This window comes from Manacus candei, unplaced genomic scaffold, assembly GCF_025592945.1.
Source record: "Manacus candei isolate 608988 ecotype Guabito, Panama unplaced genomic scaffold, ASM2559294v1 h1tg000084l, whole genome shotgun sequence".
NCBI lineage: Eukaryota > Metazoa > Chordata > Aves > Passeriformes > Pipridae > Manacus > Manacus candei.
In genome coordinates this window covers 302,028-320,992 of record NW_026138132.1, presented here as the reverse complement: position 1 = coordinate 320,992, position 18,965 = coordinate 302,028, and the positions used below count along the sequence as shown (strand labels likewise).

The window sequence follows — 18,965 nt, the reverse complement described above, 5'->3', positions numbered from 1 at the left end:
ATCACGTAAAATGCAAGAGCCCTAAAATTACAAGTAAAGACTCCAAAACAGCATTTTCCAGCACAGCAAACAGTTTGTACTCAAATACTCACCTTGGAAAAGTAGCCAACAAGGTGACAGCCCTTGACATCGTTCTGTGTCAGCACGTAGAAAAGAAATGGCTCCACGTCGTAATAGAGAGTCTTGTGGTCCAAGAAGAGCTTGGCTAACAAGCACAAATTCTGGCAGTAGATAGTGCTGACATTGCCATCAACCTTACAGACAGGAGGAAAAGCTCTGTCACTCCATGTGCTGTCATGCAAGCTCGTGCTTCACCTGAGTGTCCCCGTGTGTTTAAAAGGCCTTAACACGAGAGGAAGACTCCTCTGGTACAGGTGGTGTCTCAAAGGACTAAAACTGCCCCAGAACAAAGGCTGTGGCCAATTCCTGTTACATTCATTAGCTTAAGAGACAACCTAAAATTAATTTTCCTAAAACGAAAGAAACACATTTTTACAAAGTGAGTTTTCTCCTGTTTTGTGGATGAATAATCTCTATACAAGGTCAGTTCCCACTGCCTGCTTGCTCGTAGTTCTTCACTCCTGGCAAGTGAATGTTTCAAGAACGAAGATCTTTTGGGCTGTGAAAAACTTATCACACAATTTGGTGCTGAAGATCTTATTTTACAGATAAAAGTGAGTGACTCAGTTTTCTAACTTACCTCAAAGACTGAAATATTGTTTTTCCTGTAAATTTCATTGGCTGGAGGATGAAACCAGCCACATTTTTTCATATGCTGTTGGAGAATAGTTCTGCTTTTCATATACTTTAGACAGAATTCACAAAGGTACAACTTAGGTAGCCTGTAAGCAAAGGGAAAGGAAGGTCAGAGACTGAAGATACAGACTTCTGTATAAAATTCCTCACTCCTGCAGATTGAGAACCTGATGACAACAAACCCAGTGTATACTGACCATGTGTAATGTGTTAATGATAGGCAAAACCACCTTACCATAGTTAAAGTCATGGCATTTACTTCTTCTGTAACAAATGCACATTTAAAAAGTGTCCTAATGTCCTGCATAATTACATTTACAGCATTAAGTTATGCCAGAAGAAATAGAGGCATCGATTAAATCCTATAAAAGCAAAGTAACCCCTCCCAGTTTTGCACAGTGATGCTGGGATGGATGAGATGAACAGTTCCTATTCCCTCCCTTCCCTCGTCCCCACAGACATATGGGTCACACTGCCATCAACAACTGCAGTGCCAGTGTCCTGGGACTGCTGGGATTTAACTCCAGTTACATACTCCAGCTTGGGCAGGAATGCTGTTTGCAGTCACCTCCAATGTCTTTAGTACAGCTGCAATAATTCCTCATGACAGACCACGTGTTCTCATTAAATGGTGAATAAAGAGTTTCACTTAATTTTCTTTCTCTAGTTGTAGCCCTTAGAAGTCATTCCTCTTTCAGAATAAAGTTGAAGTTCAAAGAGTTTGCAGTTTAAACAGTTTGCAAAGGCCTTAGGTAAGAGAACCTCAGAACAACCACACATGCAGCACAGCACAACAACCCTCCAGACACCAAAATGTGTAAGATTTCTGTGCCAGCTGTCCCATAAACACTGAGGCAGAACCAGAGTCTTACCTCGAGTACTCCTGGGGATATGGGGAGGAATACCAGGTCTGGATCTCATATTTGCCAAACTCAATGACAGAAGGGCAGCGGACCTGTGGGTCGGGAGGCCCAGTCACCCCTACTTTCTATGCAAGGGGAAAAACAACAAACAAGTTTTCATGAATTTCCAAGTGAAAGACTTCTAAGCTGAAACAAATTAAAACATTCTTATCTACACAGTCCATCCTACTCAAACTCAGAGAGAACCAGCAAGAGGCAGATGTTGTTTTCTGACACTAAACCCAGTGCCAGTCACACTTCAGGGAACCACGTGATTCACAAAAAGAAAGAATTATAAGCATTGTCACACCACAAACCTCCACTACCTTCCCCACTGCTGCATGTCATAGTTTTAAATGCAGATTAGTACACAGTGAAGTTTAACACAATCTTTCTTTAGTCCCACTGTAATTTCCTTTCTTGTTATTTCAATAGCCAAGAACAGAAACACAAACTGCTCCTGAGGTTAAAAACTGGAATATGCAAGTATTTAACCTAATGCATCAGTGTCTTCCCAGTTTTGAGACTGGATGTACTACTGTAAATGTAGCAGCTACCAAACCAATGTTCAGGGTGCAGCTACATCCTTATCATCACAAGTGCAGAAGAATTAAAAACCACCTCACATTTATAAGAAGAAAAAACAGCAAAAAGAGTACTTTTTAATGACTTATACATGCTTTATTTCCTTTCTGCCCCTCTGATAGTAACTGTATCTATTATGGCACCCAAAAATAAGGAAACTAAATGCTCTGCTTTCAAAGAAAACAAATGTTTTCTTAAGTCATGAGGATTTTATCCCAAAATGCCAAAATTTAACTTTACCTGCAGTGCTTGTTCCTGAATATCTCTGAACAACTCCATGTCTTTTTCATTTAAGACATCCTGGCTCCCAAAAAAACGGTCCTCATTTTCTTGTTTTCCATCCCAGCCATCCTGATTGTCTGTAAATAAAAGAGAAAATTGTCTTCACCTACATTTACAAAAGAGTTCTTGCTTTTAGAGCACTGACAAACAACACCTGGCTGTATTCAGACACCCTGCCAGGTTTTTTTGATGGGATTTTCTATTCAGATTTGGGACCACAAAGAAAGAACCAGAAAAGTAGAACTGTATTTAGAAGAAGGGAAGGGGTGCTTTCCAGCAAGAAGATGCCAAACTGCACAAACAGGCTCCTCTATGGCTGAGAAATCTAAGAACGACTCACGAGCCCAGACCACAGATCAGAAACTCACGGTCTGTCAGCCTGGTTTGAATCACCCATTTCCCATTTCCCACTTCTACACTGCTGCTCTTGTTTTCATTAACCACTCTCTATGTTACCTCTTTCAAATGGGACATTATTTAGCATGTTTTCTAGGGCATTTTACCTCACTGTCATCATTCAATCCCCCAACAGACCTTGCAATCACATATAAAGAGGCAAAGGTCTCTAGGATCACTTCCTTTTTCCAACTGGTTCTACCTCAGTGCACCAAAGATAACTGCATTTGAGTGTCAAACTTCAGCTTGGTGTACAGGATACTTACATTGGCAGGGTGAAAAATCTTTACCTGTGGGCCATTCTGAAGTGCTAGATTTCCTGGTACCCTTTTTCCTGATCCTGTACTGCTGAGAATAGTCGACCACCTCCCCTCGAGCTTTCCGTCCGTCGGGGGAGGGAGTGAAGAATTTAGTAAGGCCATCTATGAGCCCTTTGGTTTTCTTGTTGAACTTCAGGGTGTTGCTGCCATCTCTGCAGAAGTCCAGGACATCTGCCTGCTCCAGGTACCCCCCTTCTGCCCCTGCTGACTGGCCGGACAGGGCGATCTTGCGCTTCCGGCCCCGACCGGGCCCCGCGCGGACTTTGCTGAAGGGGCCTTTGGACCTGGGGGTGAGAAGGGCAGAGATGGGGCCAGGGCAGCTGGGCAGGGGCCTGCCCTCCTCTCCAACTCACCTGTCAGCCCCACACAAACCAAACATAAACTGAAGAGTTTAAAAATGAAGCAGCCAGAGATCCTGTGCACCCCACAGGAGCCAGCATTTAAACACCTCAGGAGAAGCACTGCACTGGTTTTCTCCACACTGAACATTGTGTGAAATTAATCTGAGTATAAACGAGAGATTTTCACCAAATTTAATACAACATCAAATTTTAGAATTGGTAACCAGAATGAATACACTGCACACGAGGCTTCAGTTTCTGCAGTCATTAAACATGAACACTTGTCATTTGTCAGAGTTTTTGCACTGATCAGGAATTGTTGTAAGAACTCCACAGAAAGTTAAGACGTGCAGGACACAAATTACCTGAGAACCTACACCACTGGTGGTCATCTTAGCTGAGGACAGCGTTCTCCAACCAGCTGCCATCTTTCAGGCTGGAAATTTTAAAACCCTGCTGAGATGGAAGCATTCAAGAGGTGTGTGGTGTGGCTTGGGGATTTGGGTAGTGGTGAACACAGTGGTGCTGGGATAAAGTTGGACTCAATGATCTTAGGGGTCCTTTCCAATCTAAAGGATTCTATGAGAGAACTGAGTATTCAACACTTCTTAGAGGGATTGCCCTAGGAGTCACTTCTAGTCTTTCACAGCCCTTTTCAGAAAATCTGTATTAAAGAATAATGAGCAGCTCTTAATTGTAAAAGAAACCTTCCCACAGGGTAAAGCAGACACTCCAGAAATACCCCCTGTCCTCCAGAATCTCACATTTTCCTCTTCCTTGCAGAGACTTACGTTGTGTTTTGATTCTTTAGCCTGTTCTTGGGCCGCCCTATGGGGTTGGCATAGCGTCTCTTGATCTGGGCTGCCTTCTTCTGTAACAGTTTCCTTCCTTTCTTCCGGGGCCGACAGATCTGACATATCCACATACCTGCAAGGCACAAGTCCCCATCACTGAATGCAAGAGACATCTACACAGGACAAAAAGTAGAATTACAGTCCACAGGCCTTCTGAGAGTAAGAGCAGGAATGGTACCATAGGCCTTGATTACACATGTACGGGTAAGAGAAATTATGTGTATGCTTCAGCAACCTAAAACTCGAGTCAATGCTCCCCACCCCCCAAATAGTTCCAAACGTGAAGGAAATCTCTTTAATTGGCAGCACATCACCAAAAAATCATAATTTAATGGTTAATTATCCCATTATCTGCTTATGACTGTACTACTTCTAACTATCTTCTATAGGAAAATTTTCTTATAACTACCAAGGAGGAATTTTCCATAGATAACCTGCTTTCTGACTGAAAGTTCATTTGTCTGGGAGACTCTACTGTCCAACTGGATGTGACTTCAAAAACTTCTAAATCCATCTCTTTCTTTTGGACAAGGCTATTCATTCAAATGGAAGTTGATCCTTTTAACCTGCAGGGATCACTTCTACTCCTTCAAATCTCAAAGATTTTTTTTTCAAAACCCTTCACAGACAGTAAAGTACAGGAAGCAGGAGACAGTGGAAAATCTGGATGTGAAGCTCTGACCCTTCTCTGGTTTCTAATACCTGAAAAGCAATTCCATAAAAATCAAGCCAAATGCAGCTAAAAGTAGCTAAAAGAGGACTAAGTAAGTGGAAGCACTGTCTACCCACTGATCTCTTCCCACATCATCTTAAAACCACCCTTTTCATAGCACAGTCCTCACCTTTTGGCATCCTGGTGAGAGGAGGGTCGCAGCATTCCATGTGAAAGCCACGGTCGCAGGAGTCACAAAAGAGCATGTTATCCTGGGGAAGACAGAGGGAGTGAACCTCTCCTGAGATGTGCACCAGCACCAAGCCCTCCTCTAACCTGTCACCATCCCAGAGAACAGGCACAGGTTTTACCTACAGACATATCAAGGTACCCCACAGGTCTCGGAAGGACTCCCAGACTCAAATAAAAGCTGCAAGTCTTTGCCTCTAGACTGTTTTATTGTGTAGTTTAACAGACCAGCCCCAGGGCTGCTGTGCCCCTGCTCCAGCCCCAGCCCTGCACTCACAGCATTCTTGCCCTGGTCTCGACAGGAGCTGCAGGTCTTGCACTCGATGCACTGCCACCGCAGGGCCTTCACTCGCACCGTCAGCTCCGGGGAGAACTTCAGGCAGGACGGATGGCCTGGGGGAACGGGGCAAAGCACACCAGTAAAACCCTTCTGCTGCTGGAACGGTCACAGAGAGCTCACAGACAGATTGCTGCATCACTTATGTGCTCCCACGCAGAATTCTGGTTATCCAGATACTCCTATTTTTAGATGCTTCTATTCCCATCTACTTATAACACAAAACCAATGCCCTAGATAGCAAGTGGCAGGTCCACACACAAAAGAACACAGAGGTAATTCTTCATAACTGAATTGAGAAACATGATAAAACTGGTCTTTGTTGCCATATTTTTAAAGAAACTTCTAGGAACCAAATGAACTATTTGAGGCTGACTGAACTGAACTGTCTCCCCTCTGAAAGCACAAGATCCAGCTGAACTAACTGTTCTCTGCCCCAGCAGCATATTCCTCACAGGTCTGGGTCAGTAGCAGTCACTACACAAGATTTCTCTGTGTTAAATGGCAAAGGTCCCACTGGTGGGTCCTCCCTGTGGGGTGGGACAGAAGCAGGCACTGGACAAACTCCTCTGTCCCAAGGGAGTAGCACCAGCAGCTCTGTAAAGGGTCACCTACCACTGTTGCCACAGTCAGCACAAGAGATGAGCTCTTCAGGCTTCTTCTCCCGATTTTGCTCTTTTGTACCAAGGCAGAAACTGCAAATTGGAATTGGTTCAGCAACAGGCTGTGAGGAAAAGGGACAATAAAGGCACTGAGTAACTCGAGGGAACAAACCCTAACACACAAAGTGACACAGACATTTACAGATCACCTAAACTGTTGTGATGTACAGCACATCTTACAGATTTTACTTGGTTCTCACAGTCAGTACAGCACTGACTGTAACCTGGCCAGAAGTTAGTACTCCAAAGTGTACAACTATTAACACCATCACTTGTTTATGTTCAGTTCAGTCAGATGTCATCATGAAGTTTCACAGAGAATCTCAACTACATTGTAACGGTCCTTCAGACAGAAGGGAAAAACAATATTTATTAATAAACTTTAGTGGGACTAAACATTCAAGAGCATCAATTTCCCTGCACGTATGGCTAAATCTTACATTCTTAAACAAACAGTTTACTGGTTTTTAACTCATAGTTAAGAGCCAATGTGACATCAAAGTTGCACTGTGGAATCACAGAATCACAGGATGGTTGGGTTGGGAAGGGACCTTAAAGATCATCCAGTTCCACACCCCTGCCTGGGGCAGGGACACCTTCCACTACAGCAGGTTGCTGACATCCCAAAAAGTGCCCCACACAAACATCAGTTCAACAGTGCAGCTGCATTATCACCACCAGTGAATGCTGTTGGCATTTCTGTGCTGACTTTTTGATCTGAAAGACTACAATATTTTCTTCCCAGGAGGAAACCATACATTTTGACCCCCTGTTTCTTTTTTATCTGCCTCAAATCCATGAGGGTTATTTTATGGGGGGAGGGTACAATCCTCTGTAAGAAACAGTATTTGTGCACACCCTGTTCATCCCCATAGTCCTTCCCATTTGATGTCCACATGCAAACACTGCCTAGGTTTGGAAGAACCAGATTAAAGACTATCCTTCACAGCTCCAATGTTTCCTGTGTTTACCACCTCTGACAAGCTGCAAGCAAAGACTTTACCACATTTAAAAAAAAAAAAAATCACCTACAGGTAGGGGGAAGGTTCTACCACCATTCAAAATGTTTTAGAGTAAGTAACTAAATTGGAATAATTTTGAAGGTGGAGATCAGGCTACTCCTCCAAAAGGACTGCCCTTCTGTGTGAGACTGTTATGCTAAGTATGGAGAGATTTCAGTGCTGCTGTGTTTGTTCAGCAAAGAACATCCTGGCAAGTGGAAAACGCAAGCACACAATGAAAGATTGGTGAAAACAAGACTGGAAGCAGCCAGCTCAGTTTTATACTGCGAATTTTTGGCAGACATTCAACTCCTTCTGCTGTTTTGCTCGCGAGCACATCTCTCTGTGTGATGTCACCGGATTCAGCGAGGGAGGCAGCCAGAACAAATTGGGCTGACAGTGTCTTGCAGCCTGCCAGCCTCCAGCACATGTTGTTACTATACAAAGGGGATCCAGGAACCAAATGTGCTCCACGGAGTCACCCACGGGGCCCCCTCCCAAAGGCACCACGGACAAGTGCCCATGGAAGGAGTGTGTCTGTGTGTGTGATGATGTTACAGTCCCAGTCTGGCCCATCCAGCTGCTCTGTGGCCCTCCTACTTTAGGAACAGGGAGGCAGGAGCTGCTCAGAACTCCCAGCCCAGCCTGCAGCCCCCAGAGTCCCCGTGGTCACAGTGTGGATGGACTTCACTCCCTGCATTTAACACCCCAGGGATCACTGGGCACCAGCACTGCCTGTGCCCACCATCACACACGGGATCACTGGGCACCAGCACTGCCTGTGCCCACCATCACACACGGGATCACTGGGCACCAGCACTGCCTGTGCCCACCATCACACACGGGATCACTGGGCACCAGCACTGCCTGTGCCCACCATCACACACGGGATCACTGGGCACCAGCACACACGGGATCACTGGGCACCATCACACACGGGATCACTGGGCACCAGCACACACGGGATCACTGGGCACCATCACACACAGGATCACTGGGCACCAGCACTGCCTGTGCCCACCATCACACACGGGATCACTGGGCACCAGCACTGCCTGTGCCCACCATCACACACTTGCTCCTGGGATTCCTGGGCTGGGCTGAGTGGGTGTGTGACTCACACCAGTGTAAAAGGAACACAGACACTCACACCAACACTTCTGTTCCTTTGCTGTGCTCTGTAAGCCCTCGGGGGGCACTGAGAGGTGGCTGCTGAGAATTCACACCAGGTACTGCTTTTCTGTGGGGCTGTTTTCAAACAAGCACTACTCCTCACTTCAAATAGCCCACACTGGTGCAAAGGTCTGCCTCAAAAGCTGAAGCAGATGAACCAGAAAAGCCAGAGGGGAACTACAACCTACACCACATGAAGAAAATTATTTAAAACATGAGGAAACATGTTCCAGTGAGGAGGGCAGCACAAAGCCTGGATTCCATGCCTTTTGGATCAGTGGCTGGGGAAGGAAACCACTCCAGTTCCATGCCTCAATAAAATCAGAACCAAGGAATTTCAGACTGTCAAAGTAATTTTACTAATCATGTGGGGTTTTCTGTGGTATATAGAGAAAATTGGATAATTTGGGAAATACTATTCAGTAGTACCAACCTGTGGCAGCAATGGTTAATAACTAACCCTTCTTCTGTCTAAGCTACCAAATCACAATTTTTAATGTTCTCTCCAGACAGTATGGTGAAGAAAAAATATGGAGCAACACAGTAAAAACAGAAATTCCATAAAATACTGATTGTGCTCAAGAAAACAATGCTAAATATATTTGAATACACCCAAGAAAAACTGGTACCATAACACGTGTGCATGTTTGCCTGTGCAAATGGATATTGTCCCCAATTCACTTGTTGAGTCTCACTTGAAAGAAAGCAGCTTATTTATATGGCAGAATGATGGCCTAAAACATGAGGCTACATTAAAACAAATGTAAGGAAGGAAAGGAAAATTGTATACAGAAGGAAGGACAAGCACAAAATACATTCCTCTTCCTAAGAGAAACATGTAAGGGTCACTTAAAAAGAAAAACCAAAGGACATTCGAAGTAAGTGCTGCTGTTTGAGGAAGGACTATTACAATGGGGAGAAAACCTGAAATGCTGCTGCTACAAGAGTAAAGTCAAGTGTGAAGGCCAACAGCTTGGATATTAGTGAGGTACATACAGGCTGAACTTTATGCAGTGCTTACTGACACCTGGAAACCCCCACAAAAAAGCAACGTGGACACTCTGGGGCTGCCACTCAATCTGAAGAAATTGCACGTGGCAAGAACCTCACAGGACGTCAAGTGGAAATATTTAGACAGTCAGTCGTTAAATAACCTGCCCAGAGCTAACAAGTCCTCTAAGCAGAGGATTAAACCGGGCAAGATTTGTTCGTCACAATCAGGATCACATGCCAGGACTTCCTGCCTGCAGACTGGGGGTGTGGAGGGAGGACAGGCTCACATTCCTGTCTCTGCAGTGTAAGGAAACTCCCTCCACTGGACACTGGCTCAGGAACCTGGAGGTTCAAGGCACTGAAGTTTTCTGTACCCAAACTTAGATCCTGGGAGCTCTCTCCTGCACTTTGTCCTACCTTAGAAAATAAAGGATGCTGTCTTGGGAGTGATAGATGACTATATCACTCTATTTTAGATTAAAAAATGTATAGGTAATTATTCTATCTTTAAATACTGTCCATTGCTTTACATCAACATCAGCTGCATCCCTAAAAGAAGGGAAAGTACTTCAGTTAGAAAACAAACGTAAATGAACAAAAATATTTAACAGAATGCAGGGAGCCACATAAACATGATACTAGAGAAGACACAAAAGGAACTGTGAATGAGCATTTTGTGCACATGAGAAATATCTACCTGGTTCCTGGCTGCTATTTGCAGTTTACCCAGGACACCTACACAAGTGCAACTAGGACACCAAATCCCACTCATTTTTTGGAACTCTACCAGCTTGAACACAAGATGGAGAGAACAAAGGAAAAGAAATATTCTACATATTTATCTACATACATAGTTCTACACATTTTTAATTCTACGTATAATTCCTCACTATCCAAACCCACTGCTCAATATAACACTGTTGACAGTAAGATTGAACAAAATGCCACGTTCTTGACCCACAGTCCTCCTGCTGTGCTGTTCTCTCTCCCTGCACCCTGCACAGGCACAGACCAGTCCCAGGGGAGCAGCCTCACACAGCCAGTGTGGCAAAACCCCGAACACATGCAGAGAAAACCTCCTCCCAACAGGTCTGCTGCTGAGACCACCCCTACAGAGGCATCCTGAATTTGCAAAGCCAGGTAAAGCCTGTGCTGAGTCAGTTTGTGCATTTCATGGATGTTTATTTTGGAAAAAAAATAAATATATTTTTTAAGAAATGGGTAGCAGCACAAAGCCAGGGCATCTCCCTGCTCCTGAGCTGGCACTCAGGGTTTTGCTCACAGCTCAGTGATCAGCAGCTTCTGAAGCTCAGCCATTGCAACACTCAGCAGCAGAATCACTTTCCTTCCTTCCACGCACACCTTCAAGGAATTCACTATGAGCCCAGACAAGTTCAGAGATCCAGCACTACAATCAAAACACTCATTACTAAATATCCAGATTTGAGGCTCAAAGACTGAGGAGAAACCTAATCCCTGGGAGAGGCTGTATACTGTTCAAGAATTCTAAATGAAGTCAAACCCATACACACACACACATCCACAGGCTGTATCCAACACCAGTTCTTATGGACTTTAAGATCAGATGGAACAGTTTAACAGAAATGGGATGAAATGTGTAGAACCAGAGATTTCTTTTATAATTCAGAACACCTTCAGTTTTGGCAAAATTTCCATTTTACACACTGATAAGTGGAGATAAACTGGTGACTCGAGTTGCTGGTAAAGGTTTAAAAGCAAAGATTCTGGGAAATTAAGAGGTCCATTCTCACATTTTTAATAACACTTGTGCAGGTATTTAACTGTGTACCAAGATCCATAATTTGTTCTATCCAATTTCCCGAAATACAGTGAACTCACAGAGGTATTGATAATTTAAAGTTTTACTAATTCATAGGTCTTCACAGAAACATGCTTGGAAGATTCAGTATTTTCATCCCCCAATTCGTGGTTCCTGCCCAGATTGGTAACTGACCTTGCAAAGGACCTCAAAACAAGCAAACATATCACAAATGAGACTGTTTGCAACACAAGGGTCACTCTCCTCAGACACCCTTCTTTCTCTTTTCCATCTCACTGCAAGTCCAGCTTCACAACAAGAGCAGTGACAGTGGGAGGGCTGCCAGACCCCTGGCCAGTGGAACAAGCAGCAGCATCCCATGCCAGCAGCAGTTTTAGGAGCTGCTCCAAGGAGAGGTGCTCGTGTAGTGAGAAAAAAATTAGTGAGGACAGAAAAATTAAGTCAGATTTACACACCAAATAAAGAGAAAACCTAAGCAGGTGGAACAGAGCCTAACATGACTGATCACAGCTCATTAGGATAAATGCAGTTTGAAATGCTTGAACAAGGCAGGTAGGAAGAAAGCCCATCCACCCACCTACTCACAGAGGACAGAGGCTGAAGTCTCAGCAGTCCTGCACATTGTGTTTGTTTACCAGATTGTGTTGACTGTGTATTCGTACTTATTTAAGAAAACTGAACCTATATTTTGACGAAAATGACAGCACTTCCTTTAATAATGATTCCTTTTTAACTGTTTTTCCTGCCACCACTATGACTTAAGACAAAATTGCTGGAAAACAAGGGGAAAGGCAGGGACAGGATTATCTGTTCTCATTTTCTCTGCTGTTTCTTCCCTTCCTACATAACAAAGCTAACAGAGGAATCAAGCTGTTGTTTATTTATCAACATTCTCCATCATCCACCCTCCTCCCTGTCTGACTAGATTTTGAAGCTCTGTAGTAAATACAGTTCCTTTATTAACCAAACTTCAGAGATGTGTCATTCCATATCTGCCAGCAGTCCCCAGGACAGACAGGACTGACACACTGGACATATTGGACTGGTCTCCTTTTTAACCAGGTATCCCCTGCCCAGCTGAGCCTGTGTCAGAGAACACTGTTACAGACACATCCTCCCCAGTGGCACCTGCTGACACAGGGACCCAGCACACACCTGATGTCCTCCCACAGTGACAGCTTTGCTCTGAGTTCCCAGGACTGCAGACCCTGGCAGAGCCCCCCCGGTGCCATCCAGCCCATGGCACCCACTGGCAGCTGCCCCTGACAGGAGCATTTCAGACCTGCTCTCCTGGGCTCTGAGAGCTCCTTCACCTGTTCACTAATCGAGTGAATAAAGTTCAAAGCCATTTCTTAGCACTGGTTTCCAGAGTTACCCAGTGTACAGATGGAGGCCATCTGTTATCAACCACGGCATTTTTGAGACAGAACTACAGACTTCTCTTCCCCAGAACCAGCTGGAGGAGAGTGAATCCTAATCCTCCTCCAGCTGGGAGCCAAAGCTTGCAGAGCACCCTTGGAGAGCAAGGGTGAGCTGTCAGGATGTAATTACAATGCTCTGGTTGCAGATCATTTCTGTGCTCCACCCCACACCAACCAACCCACAAACAACCCCTTCCCGGATCGGACAGTTCCTCTAAGACATGGAATTCACAGTTATGAACCTAAACCAGACACAATACAGCAGTAGCTATTCTATGCTTAAAGGCCTTCAAAACAACCATGACGCCCTCAGAGCACAAGAAATCGACAGAAAAACCAGTGAAATTCATGGGTTGAGATAAAGACAATTTAATAAGACAGGAAAGAGAGGGAAAATAACAGCAATGATGGTAAAATAATTCAAACCTCCCCAACAAGTGCTGCCCAGGGCAGTTGATGAGCACCTGTCCTCCTGTGAGGGGTGAGCAGTGGTTTGATGACAGCAGCCCTTATTTATTGGAGCCATGGTCAAGAGAGTCATGCCCACAAATGATAAAACTGTTCTTCTGAACCACCACCAGCAAACATCAATTTTTTTGTCCAGAACAAGTAATACAGAAATAGCTCAACTCACATTTTCCCTTCTAAACTACTTTTCAGAAACTGAAAAGAAAGGAAAGGCCACTTCCCTAAAGCCTTAAAACTGGAATTAAAGACTACTCTCCTTTTGTAGGCCACTGTCACTATCAGATAAGCAAATTTCAGCAGTGAGCTCAGCCCATCAGGAGGGGTTTTTTCTGTTTGCTTGTTTTCATCCAAGTAGTGTTTTTAGGCCAGGGATTTCAAAACCATAATGTCAGCAGCATGTCATTACTACCCAGTAAACCAGGACAACTTGCCAGGTCTTTTGCCCTTGAACACTAGAATGTGGTATTCACAGAACACTGAGATAAAAAATAAGATCAAACAGTGTTTACTAAACAAAGCTTCCGTAGTGCTGCTTTATGTTTATTTTGATTAAAAAATTTAAGCTTCAGCTTTACAGATCTCATGCAAGGTGCTCAATTCCATAATACAGAGGAAATATCCAGAACTGAATGTCCACTGCTAGATATCCAACAAAGTGACAGTGACAGTGCTGTCAGACTGACTCACAGCTGAGTGGATGCTACACTTGAATAAATGAAAGGAAAAAAATATTACACCTTTAAGATTCATAAATTTGGATCATATATGGAGAGTTTTCAAATGCATGTCAAAGATCAAACAGTGCAAGGATAAAAGATTAACAGTAAGCTGTTAGGATTTCTCAGATTTGGGAGGCTGAACTTTTTTGCTCATGTTACTGACAAGGCTCTTCTAAGAATCAAGAGAAACATTGTCACAATACTCCCAAAGAATCTGTACCGAGTATATTCCACTAAAGACAAAAATATTCAGAAGAATTTTCTGAAGAAATCCCCTGCAGAATTTCCACTATGGCTACTGTGCATTCTCATGCTACCAACAATCCTTCCAGTGTTCAAGCTGCTCAGATCTGAACAGGTGGGAACATATCAGAGAGCATATCTAACAACCCAGACACACACACAGCAACTCCATACACAGATTTTCCCCAGAGGGACAAAAAAACAAATCCCAGACCAAATTCAGTATTTATGACACCTCATATCATCATTCACCACTCTGATATATCACTTTAAGAAAAGTGCAGGGAACAATTTATCTCAAAGAATATCAATGGGTCCTGAGTTTTGGCACTTCCCAAGGAGCCTGCACGGCCTGTCAGACAGACTGTGTTAATAATAATATGCACAGCTAATATTTTCCACTGCCACCAGCACTCTCAGTCCAGCCACCTCACGTGCCAGGCTTGCTTACATCCAGTTTTCATAACGTTTTACAGCTATACTGATCTCATTACAGATATGGCTGCAGATGTACACAGGAAACATTTGTAGACAGAGCACTTGAAAAAAGGATGGAGGAAGCTGCTGGAATTCTCAGCACAGTGATCCTGACTTCCTATGTGACACCAGCCCACAACACAACACTGACTAGATAAGTACTGTGGCCACAGGAGCCCTCCCACAGTTAAACTAGAACTTCAGAGAAACTTTACTGGTGATAAAACAGTTGTGCAGATTTTGTTTTAGGAAAAAGATTCCTACAGTGGTTTCAAATCTTCAAACCCTAACAGATTATAAAGCAGCCCTCTCACCAGAGAGTGAACCTGACTCCAGAAAACAGAAGCAGCACAGATGCAAAGAACTCATCCCAGAACAGGATATTTACAACAACAAGAAATTCCAATTCTGCTGAAAAAAGTATCTTTTATGAACAGAAAACATAGTTTTTACATTCTAGATGTCCTGGACACTAGTGGTGCAAATATAGGAATGACTGGCAAATTGATCTTCAAAAAATAAAAAAGACAAACTTCTGCTTTACTTTGCACCCACAGCAGCAGAAAGAATGGAAAGACACTGACTGGGTATGAATTGCACTCCAACAACTTCATCTTGAGGTTGGAGTGGAGGATCAATGACCTTAGGCATGCAGAAGGATGGTAGAAAGGAAGGGAAGAAATAAGAGAAAGTAATAGAAAAATCCTTTGTTTTGTATAATGAACTACATGTAAACTGGGTGGGCAGTGGCACAGGGTACAGAAGTCCCTGAGCGCTCATCCCAGCATTTCCACACTCTCTAGATCATAGAATGCTTTGGGTGAGGACCTTAAAAAACATCCATATCCAACTCCCCTCCACTAGACCAAGTTTCTTCCTATTTCACAACAAAGTGGTTCTGGGACAGAAAGGGATTTGCTCATTATGAACAAAGAAAGCCTCTAAGACAGCATTGGGTGGTAATTGCTAATCAGCACTTCACTGTGTTACCTGAATTCAAATGAGAAGGTGAACTGGCAGTCAAATAAAAATGTGAAAGTAAGAGATCATCTCAAATTTGTTTAGCAAATCCACCTCACCTTAAAGAGAGGAGGCTTTACTTCCTATGTTTTGCTAACACAACTCTGCTAAGCCTGTTACCATCCATTCAGTTCCACTGTACAGAAGTTAGGAGGTAAATTCCCCACAGCAGCTCCTTTGCAGTTTTCTGTTCCAAGTACAAATTGCAATCCATTACACCTCCTGTGATCCTGCTTAGAAATTTGGACACAGTAGGATCCTAAATGCACACTAGTAACTTTTAACTTACCAGATGCAAGTTAAACAAACCACTGACCTCAGACTGGGACTCTGTATTGTCACATCTCATCAATCACAAGAAAATGCCCAGGCAAAAACCATGTCTTACCTTATCCTTTTCATGGGGAAGGAGACACACTGGAGGGAGACAGGAAAGAGACTCAAAACTCTCCTTCCCATCAGCATTAGTAGTTGCTTTAGTGTTGAGCTGGTAGAGAGGTCCATCTTTAAGGAGCCTGCCATGGCCAACAGCACGTTTGACAGCTAACCGTAATTGCTGGTGAAAAATGGAGGCAGCACTGCCCCCAAACAATGCAGACACATCTTTCTGACCTTTCAGAAAGCGCTCAATGTTCTTCAGGGATGAGCCACTGGACTCAGCCAAGCCCTCGATCGCCCGCTTGATGAGTTTATTCCAGTCCACATTTGGTTTACCATCCAACTTGCCATGATTCCGAGGCTTCGGAAGTGCTATTCTCCCAGGATTATCAGGATCCTTGTAGGAGTTGAGACCCTTGTTGGACACTTTTAAAATCGTTCCATCTTTAACACTCAGCTCCAACTGTTCCAGAACAGTTTTGCGGTCCAAGCCATGAGAAGACGACACTGCATTGCATATCCTCTCCTCCGAAGGCCGCTGTTTCTGCTTCTTTACCTTTTTGATTGCCTCCAAAATCCACTCTGTGTACAGCGGGTTGGCGAGTTTTACCATGGTGAAGGATTCTGTATATCCATAGAGTCGTTATCCTTTCTCCCGGGGCTGAGCGAGCGCCACGCGACGAGAAAACAGCCCCTCGAGCGCGGGGAGGCAGCTAACCATAGCATGCACCTTGTCTGCTCTGAGGCAACCCCTTCGGCCCGAACATCATCTGTGTGCACGCTGAAGGGGAGGAAAGGAAACAGTTAGAAACCTCTGCACTCCTTCCAACAGACCCCCGGACAACTTCACGGAAGGTTCTTCCACAGAGGCATAAAGATCTCAGCATTTCTCACCTCAGCTTCTGATCTGCACACTCACAATCACAAGAACTGTAACGTTAGGCCTGGAAGAAAACAAGGAGAGAGACGTTTCTAAAGAACAGTTAAGAAGGAAAAAAAAAAGCAGCAGACAATATTAATTCATTAAACACATAGCAGAGTTTTAAGCCACTACTACAGCTCTGAAATACTCAAGTAATACTTCAGGTTTTATCCTCACTACTAATAAAAGCAGACTTTAACACTGAAGCATCTCCATTCAACCCACAGAAAAAGGCTGTGTCCTTTCCATTTTGATCAATAAGTCAGTATAAATTCTATACCAAGTTTTATATCACTGCTAAACACAACTTAATATTTTGGGGGAAAAAAGAAAACCACAACAAAGATGTTAAAAAAGCTGCAGGTCTCTTCATTTTTGCACATGGAAGACACTGCCTGAAACCTCAGCAGAAGGCGGGAATAGCCAAGAGTCTTGTGCAAACAGCAAGAAACTTGCAGAGCTCTTCCAGGAGTGTAATCATAGGTCTGTTTGCCTTCTGCTAAGAAAAGCTATGACAGTTGTTCCATAAAGAAAAAAAAGCGAAGACACAGCTGGAGAATGTAATCAAACATTCCACTTTCAGAGACCATAGAAAAAAAGAATGCAATGTAATTTTCAGTATAGATGAGGCAATCTGAAAACACTTGAGGACACAGTAACAGGTGACCATGCACAGTGAAGAAGGAATGCTTATGACACTGCTAATTAAAGATGCTAATGAAAGGGTATGAGGCTCTACTTCAGAGCATTTAATAGTTATCTTTAACAAAGACCTTTTCTAAACGTGATAACAGTCTGTTGTGCTGAAGTTCTACTGCAGGAGCACAGTAACCCAGAAGGGTCTGTAAACTGTTTACCACAAGGAATAATGATTTTCTGCAAGCGAAGTTTCAGACAAGAGCTAAGTTGTCAACACAGTTTTCCCGTTCTCCTTTCCAGTAAGCACTGAAGAATCTATCAACACGCACAAGGCATTTCCACACAGACATCAGACTCGACAGCACAGCTCCACACGGCCGGTCCCGGAGAGATCCCGACCGGCTTCCAGACCGGGAAGGACGCGGGGCTTGTCTAGAGTTCTCTCCAACAGACGTGAAGGGGAAAATGGTCCCCGAGACGTGCCCTCCTGCCCGAGCGGAGCTGCGCTCGCTCGGTGCCGCTGCCCGCCGGGACGGCGGGGCCCGGGGGATGCCGAGCCCGGGGGATGCCGAGCCCGGGGGATGCCGAGCCCGGGGGATGCCGAGCCCGCTCCCGGCACAGCTCCGTGCGCAGGGGTTACGTAACCGCCCGGCCAGGCCCGGCCGCAGCGGGACGGTCCCGGCACCGGGGGTCTCTCCCCCGCTCGCTCTCGCCGTGACAAGCGGCCCCTGCACCTGCTACCGCCCGTCCCCTCCGCACGGCGGGCGGGTCCCGCGCCCCGCGGGGGCACTGCCCCGGCACGGGGACCCGCACCGGCGGCATCGGGAGCGGCGCGCCGCAGCCGCGGCCGCCCGCCGGGCCCCGCGCCGCTCCCCGCGCTCCCGGACACGGGCGGTGCAGCCCGGCCGGCTCCTCGCAGCGGCACGGCCGGGCCCGCGGCCGCCCCAGCCGCGCTCTCCTCCCGCGCCGGGCGCGGAGCGCGGCTCAGCCCGCGGCCGCCCGGCCGCTCCGCCCGCCTCCCCGCGCCGCGCCGCGGCCGCCGCCTGCCCGGGGCGTGGGCCCGGGGGGCGCCGCGGGAGCGGGCGGCGGGGCCGGGCCTGGCGCAGAGCGGCGGCGGGGCCGGAACAGGCCGCGAGCCTGGAGCGCCCGCCGGGCCTTCCCCGTCCCCAGCCCGCGGGGCCCGCCGGCCGCCCGCCCCCGAGTCCCCCGGCGCCAGCCGGCCCGGTCGGCGCGGCCCCGCCGGCGCTACTCACCGAGGTCCGCGAGCGCCGGGCCCCGGCGGGCGAAGGCCGGACGGCGGCGAAGCCCGAAACTGACACGGCGGCCATCTTGGGCCCGGCGCGCTGCGGCGGGCGGGGAGGGGGGGGCGGCGCG

At 45.8% G+C, this 18,965-nt stretch overlaps 1 protein-coding gene across 2 annotated transcripts in view; it reads right to left on the bottom strand.

Annotated features, from left to right (window-relative positions):
* The window catches only part of KAT6A (lysine acetyltransferase 6A), a 31,065-nt gene extending 12,100 nt beyond the window's left edge, over positions 1-18,965 (bottom strand). Inside the window, exons 1-12 of one of the 2 annotated variants that reach the window (XM_051812066.1) lie at positions 18,845-18,965; positions 16,925-16,974; positions 16,041-16,811; positions 6,290-6,398; positions 5,615-5,730; positions 5,279-5,360; positions 4,374-4,509; positions 3,212-3,525; positions 2,484-2,602; positions 1,629-1,744; positions 701-842; positions 93-254 (exon numbers count right to left, since the gene is read on the bottom strand). In XM_051812066.1, coding sequence (XP_051668026.1) covers positions 93-254; positions 701-842; positions 1,629-1,744; positions 2,484-2,602; positions 3,212-3,525; positions 4,374-4,509; positions 5,279-5,360; positions 5,615-5,730; positions 6,290-6,398; positions 16,041-16,643 — 1,899 coding nt within the window. In that variant the 5' untranslated portion in view covers positions 16,644-16,811; positions 16,925-16,974; positions 18,845-18,965. The remainder of the gene's footprint in view (positions 1-92; positions 255-700; positions 843-1,628; positions 1,745-2,483; positions 2,603-3,211; positions 3,526-4,373; positions 4,510-5,278; positions 5,361-5,614; positions 5,731-6,289; positions 6,399-16,040; positions 16,812-16,924; positions 16,975-18,844) is intronic. The other variant, XM_051812067.1, reaches the window with a different exon arrangement.